The 13,870-nt window shown below is 68.1% G+C and overlaps 1 protein-coding gene across 1 annotated transcript; it reads left to right on the top strand.

Moving 5' to 3' along the window:
* The first annotated feature begins 4,096 nt into the window (after window positions 1-4,096).
* On the top strand, window positions 4,097-8,238 carry TLR9 (toll like receptor 9). Its single transcript, XM_079794496.1, has 2 exons — window positions 4,097-4,155; window positions 4,953-8,238. The coding sequence occupies exons 1-2, from the start codon at window positions 4,153-4,155 to the stop codon at window positions 8,043-8,045; spliced, it is 3,096 nt and encodes a 1,031-aa protein (XP_079650622.1). The 5' UTR covers window positions 4,097-4,152; the 3' UTR covers window positions 8,046-8,238.
* The last annotated feature ends 5,632 nt before the right edge of the window (window positions 8,239-13,870 follow it).

Below are 13,870 nucleotides of genomic sequence, written 5' to 3'. Positions count from 1 at the left end.
GGCCGGGGGCTCAGTGCGGGAGGCGGCACCTCCCTGTGACGGGGGGGGGGGGGGGGGGGCGGTGTGTGGGTTTCTTCTGGCTGCTCCAAGTTCCCCAAACGCACTGGCTTTGTATATTTTTGTTGATTTCAGAGAGGAAGGAAGAGGGAGAGAGAGAGAGAGAGAGAGAGAAACATCAGTGATGAGAGAGAATCATGGATCGGCTGCCTCCTGCACGCCCCCCACTGGGGATGGAGCCCGCAACCCGGGCATGTGCCCCAACCGGGAATCAAACCGTGACCTCCTGGTTCACAGGTCGACGCTCAACCCCTGAGCCACACCCGTCAGGCCAAACTTACTGGCTTTAAACAACACACGTGCACTCTCCTGCAGGTCTCACACGCGGGGAGTGCATCCAGGCCTAAAGCCGGGCGTGGGCGGGGCTGGCGCCCGGAGGCCTCGGGGGAGAATCCACCTGTTCCCTCGGCCCCTTCCTCCCCCTCCGGAGCCCGAGGCGGAGCGTCTGCGTCCCACGATCCGGCTTCCTCTGCCTCTGCCTGGAAGGACGGCTCTAATTATAGCCACTTCCCCTTCCTGGTGCTGCAGGGCCGCTCCTCAAACCCGTTCCTCCGCCTGCCCCCTTTCTTGTGGGATAAACTCACAGGCGGGCAGAGGGACAGGGGGCTCCCTGGGGGCACTCCGCGGCCTGCCCCGCCGGGAAGCTCTGCCCACTGGGCTTCCCGGCCTCGGTGGGGCTGGGCTCTGGCGGGGGTGCCTGGGCGTCTGAAATCTTGCAGTGTCCAGTTGGTGTGTGTGCACGCACGCATGGGCTTCCCTGGCAGCTCACAGGCACCTCGGGGACCTGGGTTCTGCCCCCGAGGCAGACGGTGGCTGCTGGGAGGGGAGAGGGCCTGGGTGTTTGGTCCCAGGGGCCCCGGGAGAGGTTCCCTGGGGCTGGGGGCTCAGCGGGGGGTGCAGGGGTGAGGACCCGGGTCGATGGCGGGTTCAGCCACTGACCTGGCACTGTCCTTGCTCTGTGGGCACAGCCTGGGCGAGGGCTCGGGTCTGACCCATCCCTGCAGAGGTGGCCGAGCCCTGCCTCCCCCAGCCGAAGCCCTTTGCGTCTTCCACTCATCATCACTCAGAACCTCCCTGTCCGGCTGAGGGCGGGACAGCCACAGGCTCAACCAGCAGAGCACCTACTGTGTGCTGGGCACCGGGTGGGCCTTGGGATACAGACAGAGAAGGTCCGATGTGCCAGCAGGGCAGTAAGACTATGTAATAGACGACGCAAAAGCAAGGAAATGGCATGTTGATCGGTAAAAACTTACAAAAAGGAAAACAGCCAGAAAAGGGGCTCGGCCCAGGATGAAGGTTTAGACAAAAGGCAGGGGAGGCCCTGCTGAGAGGCCGGCGTGTGAGGGAGACATGAGGGAGGCGACGGAGGGTCTGAGAGAAGAGCTTCCAGGCAGAGGGAACTGGATGCTCACAGGCCCCGGGAGGTAGCGTGCCCACGTGTGTCCGGGCCGGTGTGGCGGAGCGTGCCCACGTGTGTCCGGGCCGGTGTGGCGGAGCGTGCCCACGTGTGTCCAGGCCGGTGTGGCGGAGCGTGCCCACGTGTGTCCGGGCCGGTGTGGCGGAGCGTGCCCACGTGTGTCCAGGCCGGTGTGGCGGGAGCGTGCCCACGTGTGTCCGGGCCGGTGTGGCGGAGCGTGCCCACGTGTGTCCAGGCCGGTGTGGCGGGAGCGTGCCCACGTGTGTCCAGGCCGGTGTGGCGGAGCGTGCCCAGGTGTGTCCAGGCCGGTGTGGCGGAGCGTGCCCACGTGTGTCCAGGCCGGTGTGGCGGGAGCATGCCCACGTGTGTCCAGGCCGGTGTGGCGGAGCGTGCCCAGGTGTGTCCGGGCCGGTGTGGCGGAGCGTGCCCAGGTGTGTCCGGGCCGGTGTGGCGGGAGCGTGCCCAGGTGTGTCCGGGCCGGTGTGGCGGGCGCGTGCCCACGTGTGTCCAGGCCGGTGTGGCGGAGCGTGCCCACGTGTGTCCAGGCCGGTGTGGCGGAGCGTGCCCACGTGTGTCCGGGCCGGTGTGGCGGAGCGTGCCCACGTGTGTCCGGGCCGGTGTGGCGGAGCGTGCCCACGTGTGTCCGGGCCGGTGTGGCGGAGCGTGCCCACGTGTGTCCGGGCCGGTGTGGCGGAGCGTGCCCACGTGTGTCCGGGCCGGTGTGGCGGAGCGTGCCCACGTGTGTCCAGGCCGGTGTGGCGGGAGCGTGCCCACGTGTGTCCAGGCCGGTGTGGCGGAGCGTGCCCAGGTGTGTCCAGGCCGGTGTGGCGGAGCGTGCCCACGTGTGTCCAGGCCGGTGTGGCGGGAGCGTGCCCACGTGTGTCCAGGCCGGTGTGGCGGAGCGTGCCCAGGTGTGTCCGGGCCGGTGTGGCGGAGCGTGCCCAGGTGTGTCCGGGCCGGTGTGGCGGGAGCGTGCCCAGGTGTGTCCGGGCCGGTGTGGCGGAGCGTGCCCACGTGTGTCCGGGCCGGTGTGGCGGAGCGTGCCCACGTGTGTCCGGGCCGGTGTGGCGGGCGCGTACCCACGTGTGTCCAGGCCGGTGTGGCGGAGCGTGCCCACGTGTGTCCAGGCCGGTGTGGCGGAGCGTGCCCACGTGTGTCCGGGCCGGTGTGGCGGAGCGTGCCCACGTGTGTCCAGGCCGGTGTGGCGGAGCGTGCCCACGTGTGTCCAGGCCGGTGTGGTGGGAGCGTGCCCACGTGTGTCCAGGCCGGTGTGGTGGGAGCGTGCCCAGGTGTGTCCAGGCCGGTGTGGCGGGCGTGTGCCCACGTGTGTCCAGGCCGGTGTGGCGGGCGTGTGCCCACGTGTGTCCAGGCCGGTGTGGCGGAGCGTGCCCACGTGTGTCCAGGCCGGTGTGGCGGGAGCGTGCCCAGGTGTGTCCAGGCCGGTGTGGCGGGCGTGTGCCCACGTGTGTCCAGGCCGGTGTGGCGGGCGTGTGCCCACGTGTGTCCAGGCCGGTGTGGCGGGCGTGTGCCCACGTGTGTCCAGGCCGGTGTGGCGGGCGTGTGCCCACGTGTGTCCAGGCCGGTGTGGCGGGAGCATGCCCAGGTGTGTCCAGGCCAGTGTGGCGGGAGCGTGCCCACGTGTGTCCAGGCCGGTGTGGCGGGAGCATGCCCACGTGTGTCCAGGCCGGTGTGGCGGGAGCGTGCCCACGTGTGTCCAGGGCAGCACGGGGAGGCCGGGGCGGTAGGGACTGGTCAGGGAGGCAGGTCCTACGGGGCCTTGGCCATTATGTGGGTGTGGCTTTGGCTCCAGAAAGGGTCACAGAGGGGCCTGAGCCGGGGAGGGGGGGGTGCTCCTGTGACTTGGGGCCCATGGGAACAGGCGTGGGCGTGAGCACAGAAGCCGGCCACCCGTGAGGAGGGGCCAAGGGCATTGGTCTAGGCGAGAGATGGCGGGCGACGGGCATGTGCCGGCGGACCTGAAAGTGGAGCCCAAGGGCCTTGCTGAGGGGCTGGGGCCGCTGAGGCTCGGGCCCGAGGAGCGTGGAGGAGCCCATTGGGAGCCGTGCCAGGCGGTCCAGTGGCCCAGCCGCGGGGCTTGTGCTCGGACCGGCACCAGGATGTGGGGGACGCAGACGGGGAGGCCCTGCTCCTAGGGGGAGTAGCAGGCTGGGGGGTGCAGGTGCAGCCAGGGGAGGCTCAGCTCCCCATACCAGGCCCCAAAGAGCTCTGGGGACGGGGCCACCGGGCCAGGGAGGGCAGGTGCGGGGAGGAGGCGCTGGCCCGTGTGCCGCCTGCGGGGCGTGAGGGTGAGAGGGGAGGCCCGGCCCGGTGTCGGCATGCCCGCTGGGTCCGGCACTGTCCCCGGTGCCAGTTCCTCGGTGAGCATCGCCTGGGCTTGGGCCCCGTGTCTCCCAGGGTCCCCGGGAGACAGGTGTGAGGCCCAGGCAGACGGGTGGCCTCGGGGGGACAGGCTGGGGCGAGGGAGGGGAGTGAAAGAGGAAGGAGCGGGCCTCCTGGCTGCCATCTGCCTATGCAAATGGCCTGACTCATTGCACGCCCCCCGCCTGGGCAGGGAGGGGGCTAGAGGTTGTGAAAGTCTCACTTCCTCTGCTGGCAGCAGTCTCAGCAGGAAGGGACCGGCTAAGCGAGACCCTCTGGACAAGCCCCCTCTCCTTGTCATGGTAGGACCACCACCCTCGGCCCCCCCGGGGAGGGGGCAGCGGGGACCAGGGACGGGGGACGGGTGGGGAGAGAGGTGGGCTTGGCAGCTACAGTAGGGGACGCGCTGTCACCCACATGGCCCGGGGCACGTCCTGGGCCCCAAAGACATCAGAGCAGAGCCCGTCTCTGAGCAGAAAGCCCCAACCCATTGCGCAGACGAGGAGCCGAGGCCGAGGGCTCGCTCCGTGTGGCCCGGGGGCTAAGGCAAAGCTGGGCGCCCAGGCCTGGCTCCGACCCGCAGCAGGTCCAGGGCTCCTGGGCCGAGGGGAAAGAGCTGGGCAGTGCCCGCCGGTGCCCAGGCCCTGGATGGTCCCCGGCCTGGACCCCAACGAGAGACCCTCATTCCTGCCTGGGTCTTGGCCAAAGGGAGGGGGAGGGGTTGGGGAGCAGCGGGCGGAGGGGGGAGGGGGCTCCTTGCTCAGGAGAGAAGAGAAATGGGCTGAGGACGGAGGGAGAGTGGGGAGGGGGGCACCTGCGGGCACCTGGGGCCTGCGGGCACCTGCCTGGCTCTTGTGCAGCTGGGGTTTGGTTCTGAGTGAAAGTCTGGACCATGAGTCTGGGTTCCGGGTCTCAGAAGCAGTTCTGAGTCAACGGCTGAGTCCCCGACCCAAGTCCAGGTTCCCCAAGCCTTGGAGGCGGGAGGGGGGTGGGCAGAGAGGCGGGAACCTCCCTGGGGAGATCTGGGGGGGACTCTGTGACCTGGGTGGGGAGGTGAAGCTGGGCTGGTACTCACGCCCCCCGTCCCCCCCCTCCACAGGGCCCCGGCCATGGCGCCCTGCTGCCCCTGTCCCTCCTGGTTCAGGCCCAGGTGCTGGCCCTGGCCCTGGCCCAGGGCGCGCTGCCCGCCTTCCTGCCCTGTGAGGTCCAGGCCCCCAACCACATCAACTGCGAGTGGCTCTTCCTGACGTCCGTGCCCCACTTCTCGGCGTCCTCGCCCCGGGGCAACGTCACGAGCCTCTCCCTGCGCTGCAACCGCATCCGCCACCTGCACGAGGCGGACTTCGCGCACCTGTCCAGCCTGCGGACGCTCGACCTCAAGTGGAACTGCCCGCCCAGCAGCCTCAGCATCATGCACTGGGCCTGCCACATGACCATCGAGCCCCGCACCTTCCTGGCCGTGCCCACCCTGGAGGAGCTGAACCTGAGCTACAACAACATCACCACCGTGCCCGCCCTGCCCCCCGCCCTCCGGACCCTGGCCCTGAGCCGCACCAACATCCTGGTCATCGACGCCGCCAGCTTCCGCGGCCTGCACGCCCTGAGCCACCTGTTCGTGGACGGCAACTGCTACTACGAGAACCCCTGCGGCCGGGCCGTGCAGGTGGCCCCGGGCGCCCTCCTCGGCCTGCGCAACCTCACCCACCTGTCGCTCAAGTACAACAACCTCACGGCGGTGCCCCGCGGCCTGCCCCCCGGCCTGCACACCCTGCTGCTGGCCTACAACCGCATCGTCTCCCTGGGGCCCGCGGACCTGGCCAACTTCACGGCCCTGCGGGTGCTGGACATGGGCGGGAACTGCCGCCGCTGCGACCACGCCCGCAACCCCTGCGTGGAGTGCCCCCCGGGCTTCCCCAAGCTGCACCCCGACACCTTCAGCAACCTGAGCCACCTGGAGGGCCTGGTGCTGAGCGACAGTTCCCTCTACAGCCTGGACGACCGCTGGTTCCGGGGCCTGGACAACCTCTCCACGCTGGACCTGAGCGAGAACTTCCTGTACGAGTGCATCACCAACACCACGGCCTTCCGGGGCCTGGGGAGGCTGCGCAAACTCAACCTGTCCTTCAACTACCACAAGGGGGTGTCCTACGCCCACCTGCGGCTGGCGCGCTCCTTTGGGGGGCTGCGCGCCCTGGAGCACCTGGACATGACCGGCATCTTCTTCCGCGAGCTGAGCGAGTACACGCTCCGGCCGCTGGCCGGCCTGCCCGCCCTGCAGAGCCTCCGTCTCCAGATGAACTTCATCAGCCGGGCCCAGCTCAGCGTCTTCCAGGCCTTCCCCGGCCTGCGCCAGGTCGACCTGTCCAACAACCGCATCAGCGGGACCCTGGGCCCGAAGGCCTCCACAGGGGAGGCGGATGCCGGGGAGGCGGGCTGGCGGCCCCCGGGGAACCCCGCGCCGGGTCCCGGGGACACCCCCGGCTCCGAGGACTTCAGGCTGAGCTGCGAGAACCTCACCTTCACCTTGGACCTGTCGCGGAACAACCTGGTGACGATCGAGCCGGAGATGTTCGCCGGCCTGTCGCGCCTCCAGTGCCTACGCCTGAGCTACAACAGCATCTCCCAGGTCAACGGCTCCCAGTTCGTGCTGCTGACCAGCCTGCAGGTGCTGGACCTGTCCTACAACAAGCTGGACCTGTACCACGGCCGCTCGTTCACGGAGCTGCCGCGCCTGCGCGCCCTGGACCTCAGCTACAACAGCCAGCCCTTCAGCATGCAGGGCATGGGCCACAACCTCAGCTTCGTGGCCCAGCTGCCCGGCCTGCGCTACCTCAGCCTGGCGCACAACGCCATCCACAGCCGCGTGTCCCCGGAGCTCCGCAGCGCCTCGCTCCTGGCCCTGGACTTCAGCGGCAACTCCCTGAACCGCATGTGGAACGAGGGAGACCTCTACCTCCGCTTCTTCCAGGGCCTGAGCCAGCTGGTCAGCCTGGACCTGTCCCGGAACCACCTGCACGCCGTCCTGCCGCACAACCTGGCCTGCCTGCCCCCGAGCCTGCGGCGGCTGCGGCTCCAGGACAACTGCTTGGCCTTCTTCAACTGGAGCAGCCTGACCCTCCTGCCCCGGCTGGAGAGCCTGGACCTGGCGGGGAACCAGCTGAAGGCCCTGACCAACGGCAGCCTCCCCGCGGAGACCCCGCTCCGGAGGCTGGACGTCAGCCACAACTGCATCAGCTTCGTGGCCCTCGGCTTCTTCGCTCTGGCCACGGGGCTGCGAGAGCTCAACCTCAGCCACAACGCCCTCCGGACGCTGGACCCCTCCTGGTTTGGCTCCCAGGTGGCGGCCGCCCTGACGTCCCTGGATGTGAGCGCCAACCCCCTGCACTGCGCCTGCGGGGCGGCCTTCGTGGACTTCCTGCTGCAGGTGCAGGCGGCCGTGCCCAGGCTGGCCAGCCAGGTCAAGTGCGGCAGCCCGGGCCAGCTGCAGGGCCGCAGCATCTTCACGCAGGACCTGCGCCTCTGCCTGGACGAGGCCCTGTCCTGGGACTGCTTCGGCCTCTCGCTGCTGGCCGTGGCGCTGGGCGTGGCCGTGCCGCTGCTGCAGCACCTGTGCGGCTGGGACCTCTGGTACTGCTTCTACCTGGGCCTGGCCTGGCTGCCCCGGCGCGGGCACCGGCGGGGCGCGGACGCCCTGTCCTACGACGCCTTCGTGGTCTTCGACAAGACGCACGCCGCCGTGGCCGACTGGGTGTACAACGAGCTGCGGGTGCGGCTGGAGGAGCGCCGCGGGCGCCGGGCGCTGCGCCTGTGCCTGGAGGACCGGGACTGGCTGCCCGGCAAGACGCTCTTCGAGAACCTGTGGGCCTCGGTCTACAGCAGCCGCAAGACGCTGTTCGTGCTGGCCCACACGGACCACGTCAGCGGCCTCCTGCGCGCCAGCTTCCTGCTGGCCCAGCAGCGCCTGCTGGAGGACCGCAAGGACGTGGTGGTGCTGGCCATCCTGAGCCCCCACGCCCGCCGCTCCCGCTACGTGCGGCTCCGCCAGCGCCTCTGCCGCCAGAGCGTCCTCCTCTGGCCACACCAGCCCAGCGGCCAGAGCAGCTTCTGGGCCCAGCTGGGCGTGGCCCTGACCAGGGACAACCACCACTTCTACAACCGAAACTTCTGCCGGGGCCCCACCACGCCCGAGTAGGGGGTGGGGGGCAGCCGGCACACCCAGCCCCGCCTCCGCCGTGTCCTCTGCCTGGGATGCCCCAGCCTGCCTCGCTCTGCAGAGGGGCCGAGGCCCCTGGCATACAGCAGGCACTCAATAAATGCTCCTGGCAGGCCCCACGGCTACCGGCTACGCGGAGCTCCGGGGTGTGAATGGGAGGGAAGAAGGGGGAATTCCCAGGCTTCCTGAAGGGAAGAAGGGCTAGAGGCCACTGGGGGTCTGCAGGGGAGGGAGCTGCCAAGGGTGGTTGTGTTGCGGGGCGGGGGGGGTGTCTTCGGAAGGTCACGGAATGTGGTCTTTTTTTAAAAAAAATAAAAATAAAAAAGAACACTTCACAAACTTGCGTGTCATCCTTGCGCAGGGGCCATGCTAACCTGCCCTGTATCGCTCCAACTTTAGTACGTGTGCCGCCGAAGCGGGCACCGGGACGGGGTCTTGGTCTTCCCAGGAGCAGGTCTTCCCCCTCCTCTGCGTCCCAGCAGTGCCAGCCGCCTCGGTGGTCTTTTGACCTCAGGGTCTGCCTCCAGGGAGGCGGCAGCCCGGGTCCCAGGGGATGGATGATGGGAAAAGGCCGGTGGTGAGTTCAGAGGGGCGACTGCGCCCCCTGCTGGCCATGCCTGTGCTGTGCCCGGCGTGGCTGCCCAGGGTGGGAGAGGAAGGCCAGCAGGACGACCCGCAGCAGCAGCAGCCCCAGGAGCAGGGAGCCACAGAGGGTTCCAGAGGGAGCTCACCACCCACCCCTCGCTGCTTCCCCTGGCGCACATGCGGGGCCTCTGTCTGGCGTCAAAGGGACATCTAGGTGAGCCTCCGCCTGTCGGCAACGCTGGGCCCTCCCCGGACCCTGCCTCTCACCGCGGAGACCGAGACGCAGCCACATGGGGTCAGAATGGAGAGAGAGAGAGTGTGTGTGTGTGTGTGTGTGTGTGTGCGTGCGTGTGTGTGTGTGAATTTCGGGACACCACAGGGAGCCCCTACAGCCAGGGTCCCTGCTGCGCGCACGTGAGAGCCGTGGGTCAGGTCAGGCCCGGAGCCACTGGGCGCTTCGTCCTGGGCCAGCTGCCTCCCCATCCCCACAACCAAGCCTGTGCTTTGGGCGCAGAGACGCAGGCCGCCTGACTGGGAGCCGGCCCGGGCGGGCGGCAGAGTGGAACCAGCTTGACTGGCCCCGGCCACCGTGGGACCGCGCGGCTGCTCAGGGCCCCACGGGAAGGCTGAGCCGGCCGCAGCCTGGGCTAACCTGCAGCCTGACTGTGGGCAGCCTGGGGTGGGGCGGGGGTGGGCGTGGCCGCTCTGCCCTCACGGCTGGGCGAGGATGCCGGCCACCTTCCTCTTTCTGACCCGGGCGCAGGGGCTGGTGCCGGGCTGGTGCCTGTGGTCCGCTTGCTGCAGGGAGAGGGGAGGATCTGACCCAGCCCAGGCGCTGCCTGTCCGGCGGCCGACGGCTCGGCTCCGGGAGGAGCAGGTGAAGGCCAGCGGCCCGCACTCCCTGGCCCTGGGCCCGCGCCCGGGGGAGGAGGAAACAAGAACTGTCCTGCCCGGGGCAGGGGGCGCGGCTGGGGAGGCCCCTGTGAGCGGCTCCGGGATCCGGGCAGGAAGCAGGCCCTGCCTGCGGGAAGCCGATTTGCCTGCCTCTCAGAACCACTGCGTCTGCCCGCGGCCATCCCAGGTGGAACCTCCCCCGCCCGGGCTCCCAGGGACCAGCTCTGCCAGGTGGGTGGTCTTGGGCAGGTCTGGACTCCCATGTGGAGCCTCCGTTTGCTCATCTGGACATGGCGCTGGCCACAGCGTGATCAGGATTCGTGGTAACGTGTGGGAAGGTCTGATAAACCTAGCAGGCCCTCCTGGGTCATTACTAGGGATGGGGGTCAGGTGGCTTTGCTGTTTTCTCTCTCCACCCAGAGCCAGGGACCCCCACTCCCCTACCCCCCAGCACTGAACAGGGATCAGAGACAGATGGCTGACTCAGAGGCACGGGGAGCAGGGAGACTTGCAGAGGTGTGGGCAGGAGACAGGACACCTGGGAGGAAACGCACCTGCTAAGATTTGAAACGGCACCCACCCCTCCCCTCCAGGGGAAATGCCGGAGGCTTCTAAACGCTCTTGGAAAACTTCCATGACACCATTCGTGCTCACAGGAGCTCTTTCTTCATGTCCTAATCCTCACCCGCGGATATTTTCCCATTGATTTTCAGAGAGGGGGGAGGGAGGGGGAGAGGCAGAGAGAGCGAAGCATCGCTGTGAGAGAGACACATCCATTGGTTGCCTCGGAATTGAATCTGGGACCCTTCAGTCCGAGAGCCGAAGCTCTAACCACTGAGCACTCCGGCGAGGGCCACAGGAGTTCTTCTCAGGAGCCGGGCTTCTCATTGTCACTCGGGTCACAAATCCCACCCCTCCCCGGGCCATTCCCTCAGCCCCTGAGCCCCAGCAGCAGCGAGGAGAGTCCAGCTGACGGCCGTGGGCCCCGCGGGCTCTGAGTCTTGTGAGGAGGACGGGGGCCTTCAGAGACCTGGGCCCCACGCCAGAGGACGAGTCCCACGGGAAGGAAACGGCCCGAGGGGGTGGCGGGCGTGGGACCTCGAGACCCCGGGAACACTGAGGGCTCCGTGGGGCGGCTTCCTGAGCAGAGAGATGCCTGGGGAGCCACCGTGCGGGTGGCCGGCCTGGGTGCGCGGCTCCATCTGAGGGGACCAGAGCCGGGCTGAGAGGTGCATGTGTCCCCTCCCAGCCCTCGGCGGAGGGGGGGGGGGCGCCAGCACAGCACCCCTTTCTGGAGCCACGAGCGGGAGCCCAGCGAGAGGTTCTTTGTCCTCAGCGGCTTGGGCTTCGCCCAGCTCACCTGTTCCTCCGGGGAAAGTAGGCCGGATGCCATCGTGGTTCCTGCTGTGGCACCACCTGGCCTGTGGCATCCCCTGGCCCCCTCCTCACTCAGCTATGGCATCCCCTGGCCCCAAGGTCGGCAAACTCATTAGCCAACAGAGCCAAATATCAACAGTACAACGATTGAAATTTCTTTTGAGCCCAATTTTTTAAACTTTAACTATATAGGCAGGTACATTGTTATTAACTTAATTAGGGTACGCCTAAGCTGGCCTTTGCTAAAAACTCAAGGGGCCAAAGAGCCGCATGTGGCTCGAGAGCCGCAGTTTGCCGACCACTGCCCTGGCCTGTGGCATCCGCTGGCCTATGGCATCCCCTGGCCTGTGGCATCCCCTGGCCTATGGCATCCCCTGGCCTATGGCATCCCCTGGCCTGTGGCATCCCCTGGCCTGTGGCATCCGCTGGCCTGTGGCATCCCCTGGCCTGTGGCATCCCCTGGCCTGTGGCATCCGCTGGCCTGTGGCATCCCCTGGCCTGTGGCATCCCCTGGCCTATGGCATCCGCTGCGGGAGGAACCAGGTCACTGGCTGCAGCCGGGACCCCAGGGCCGTGCTCTGCAGGGAGGGGCGTGATGTGGTTCAGACTCAAAGCTCTCGGGTCCTAGCCGGTCCCCCCCAAATCCGTGTGTCGAAGCCCCAACCCCTGTGTGATGGCGTCTGCGGGAAGGCCTTTGGGAGGGAGGTTTAGATGAGGGCATGGAGCGGGACCCTCACGGCGGTCTCGCGAGAAGAGGCAGATCGCCGCGCCGCCCACGTGGGAGGAGAGGCCGTGCGAATTCAATCCAAGCAGAAGGCGGTGTGGAGGGGAGAGCTCCCCGGGAGCGAGTGGGCCGGCGCCTGGCCCCGGGGCCCCAGCCTGCAGAACGGTGAGGACTCCGTGTCTGTTGCCGAGTCTGTTCTGTGGCAGCACGTGGGCTGAGGCCGCCCCCGCCCCTCCCCCGTTCCCTCGCACACGCTGGCTCAGTGCCTGCCCGTGCAGGGCCGTGCTGGCCGCCGGAGAGGGTCCCTGAGGCGGTGACCGTGCCTGCCCGGGCAGCGTGGGGGGCTGGAGGCCAGGTGATGGCGAGAACCCGCGAGGGGCTTCCCCAGGACGGGGGCCGGGCCGGGTGTCCTCAGGCCCCTTGTCTCGTGCGAAGAGAGGCAGCCCCAGGACCCAGGGTAGGAAACGCGGGCAGAGAAACAGTGGCTACCCCCAGGTCCGGGCGCCAGAGACCTCCCGGGGCTTTTGAGGCGCAGAGTGCCCGCCCACAGGTGACGCAGGGGAAGAAATGAGGTGGGAGGGCGATGCGGCTGGGACCCCAGATCACCGTCAGCTGCGTGAGGAAGCGTGCCGAGTGCGGCCGGGACCCAGGACCGTGCTCTGCGGGGAGCGGCAGGATGTGATTCAGACTCAAAGCTCTCGGGTCCCAGCGGTGTGGCTCAGTGGATGGAGCATCGGCCTGCAGACCCAAAGGTTCTGGGTTCGATTCCGGTCAAGGGCATGTCCCTCGGTTGCAGGCTCCCCCATGGCCAAGTCCTGGTGGGGGCTCCTGTAGGAGGCAACCCATCGATGTGTTTCTCCCACACCGATGTTTCGCTCTGTCTTTCCCTCTCTCTTCCACTCTCCCTGAAAATCAATGGGAAAATATCCCAGGGTGAGGATTAAAAAAACCCCACCACCACCGCCAAAGCTCTCAGGCAGCTCTGTGGGGTCGAGGCCGGGCACGTGTCGGGATGATTGGTGGCGTGAGCCATGGCAGCCGTGCCGTGGGGGTGACGGGAAGTGGCCTGGCCCCCGATGTAAGTGGGAGTGGGACTGGCTAAGAGCCTCGGAGCGGCAGCCCCGGGTGGCCGCAGGTGTTGGACGGCTGGGTGAGACCATGTGGGGGGGGGGGGGCAGGGTTAAGTGCAGGTAGAGGAGGAGGAGAGTCGGGAAGTCGTGGCCTGGAAGCCTAGGGGAGAAAGGCCGAGGACAGCCCCCTCCAATACCACCGGGAGAGCCCGTGGCAGGCAGACGGACCGGCCACAGCGGCGAGGCGCCGGGGGAGCGGAGCCGTGGGGACAGGGGGCCGTGGGGACAGAGAGCCGTGGGGACAGGGGGCCGTGGGGACAGAGGGCCGTGGGGACAGGGGGCCGTGGGGACAGGGGGTCGTGGGGACAGAGAGCCGTGGGGACAGGGGGCCGTGGGGACAGGGAGCCGTGGGGACAGGGGGCCGTGGGGACAGGGAGCCGTGGGGACCGGGACAAAGACCAGGGGGACCAGCAGAAAAGGGCAGGGCTGCCGCTGGAAGGGACCCGTCTTAATTAAACTGGCGGGGTGACGTTGGTTGGTACATAACCTGCGGGTGTGCACTGTGCCTCTGTGAACCCCGGGGCACGCTCACCACCCCAAGTCCCGGCTCCTGGTCACCTGGATCCGACCCTCTCCATCCTGCCCCCCTCCCCGCCCGCCGCCCCCCCCCCACTGGCAACCACCGTGCTGCGAGCTGTTCCCCTTGTTGCTTTACGTCCCACAGGGAAGTGAAACCATGTGGTTCTTGTCCTTTCCCGTCCGACTTGATCAGCACGGAACTCTCACGCGGCGGGTAGTAGACATGGCAGTGCCGTGTCTTATGGCTGCGGAGTAGTCCGCGGTCTGTGTGTACATCTTCACCCCCTCATTCCTAGGTCCGGAGTTGGGGTGCTCTAAGGCAGTGACAGTCTGATGCAGGCCCACGGGGCCGAGCAGGAAGGGGAGAGATTCATGGAGAAGACAGAGCTGGTACCAGGAATGTGCAGGCAGCAGTGGGCCCAGGACAGGAGGGAAGGGGTCAGGGTGCAGAGCACAGCCCTCCCAGTCCTGGCGGGCACGCGGGGCAGGGGCGGGGGCAGGAGGCCCCACTGGCGGGAAGTGAGTCGAGGCAGCGGCCGGAGGGGAAAGGGAAGCAGGGGCTGCGGCGGGTCGCT

The sequence above is a fragment of the Cnephaeus nilssonii genome (genome assembly GCF_951640355.1).
Source record: "Cnephaeus nilssonii genome assembly, chromosome: 17".
Lineage (NCBI taxonomy): Eukaryota > Metazoa > Chordata > Mammalia > Chiroptera > Vespertilionidae > Cnephaeus > Cnephaeus nilssonii.
Note: the sequence above shows the minus strand (reverse complement) of the source record. Positions and strands in the feature narration are given on the sequence as shown.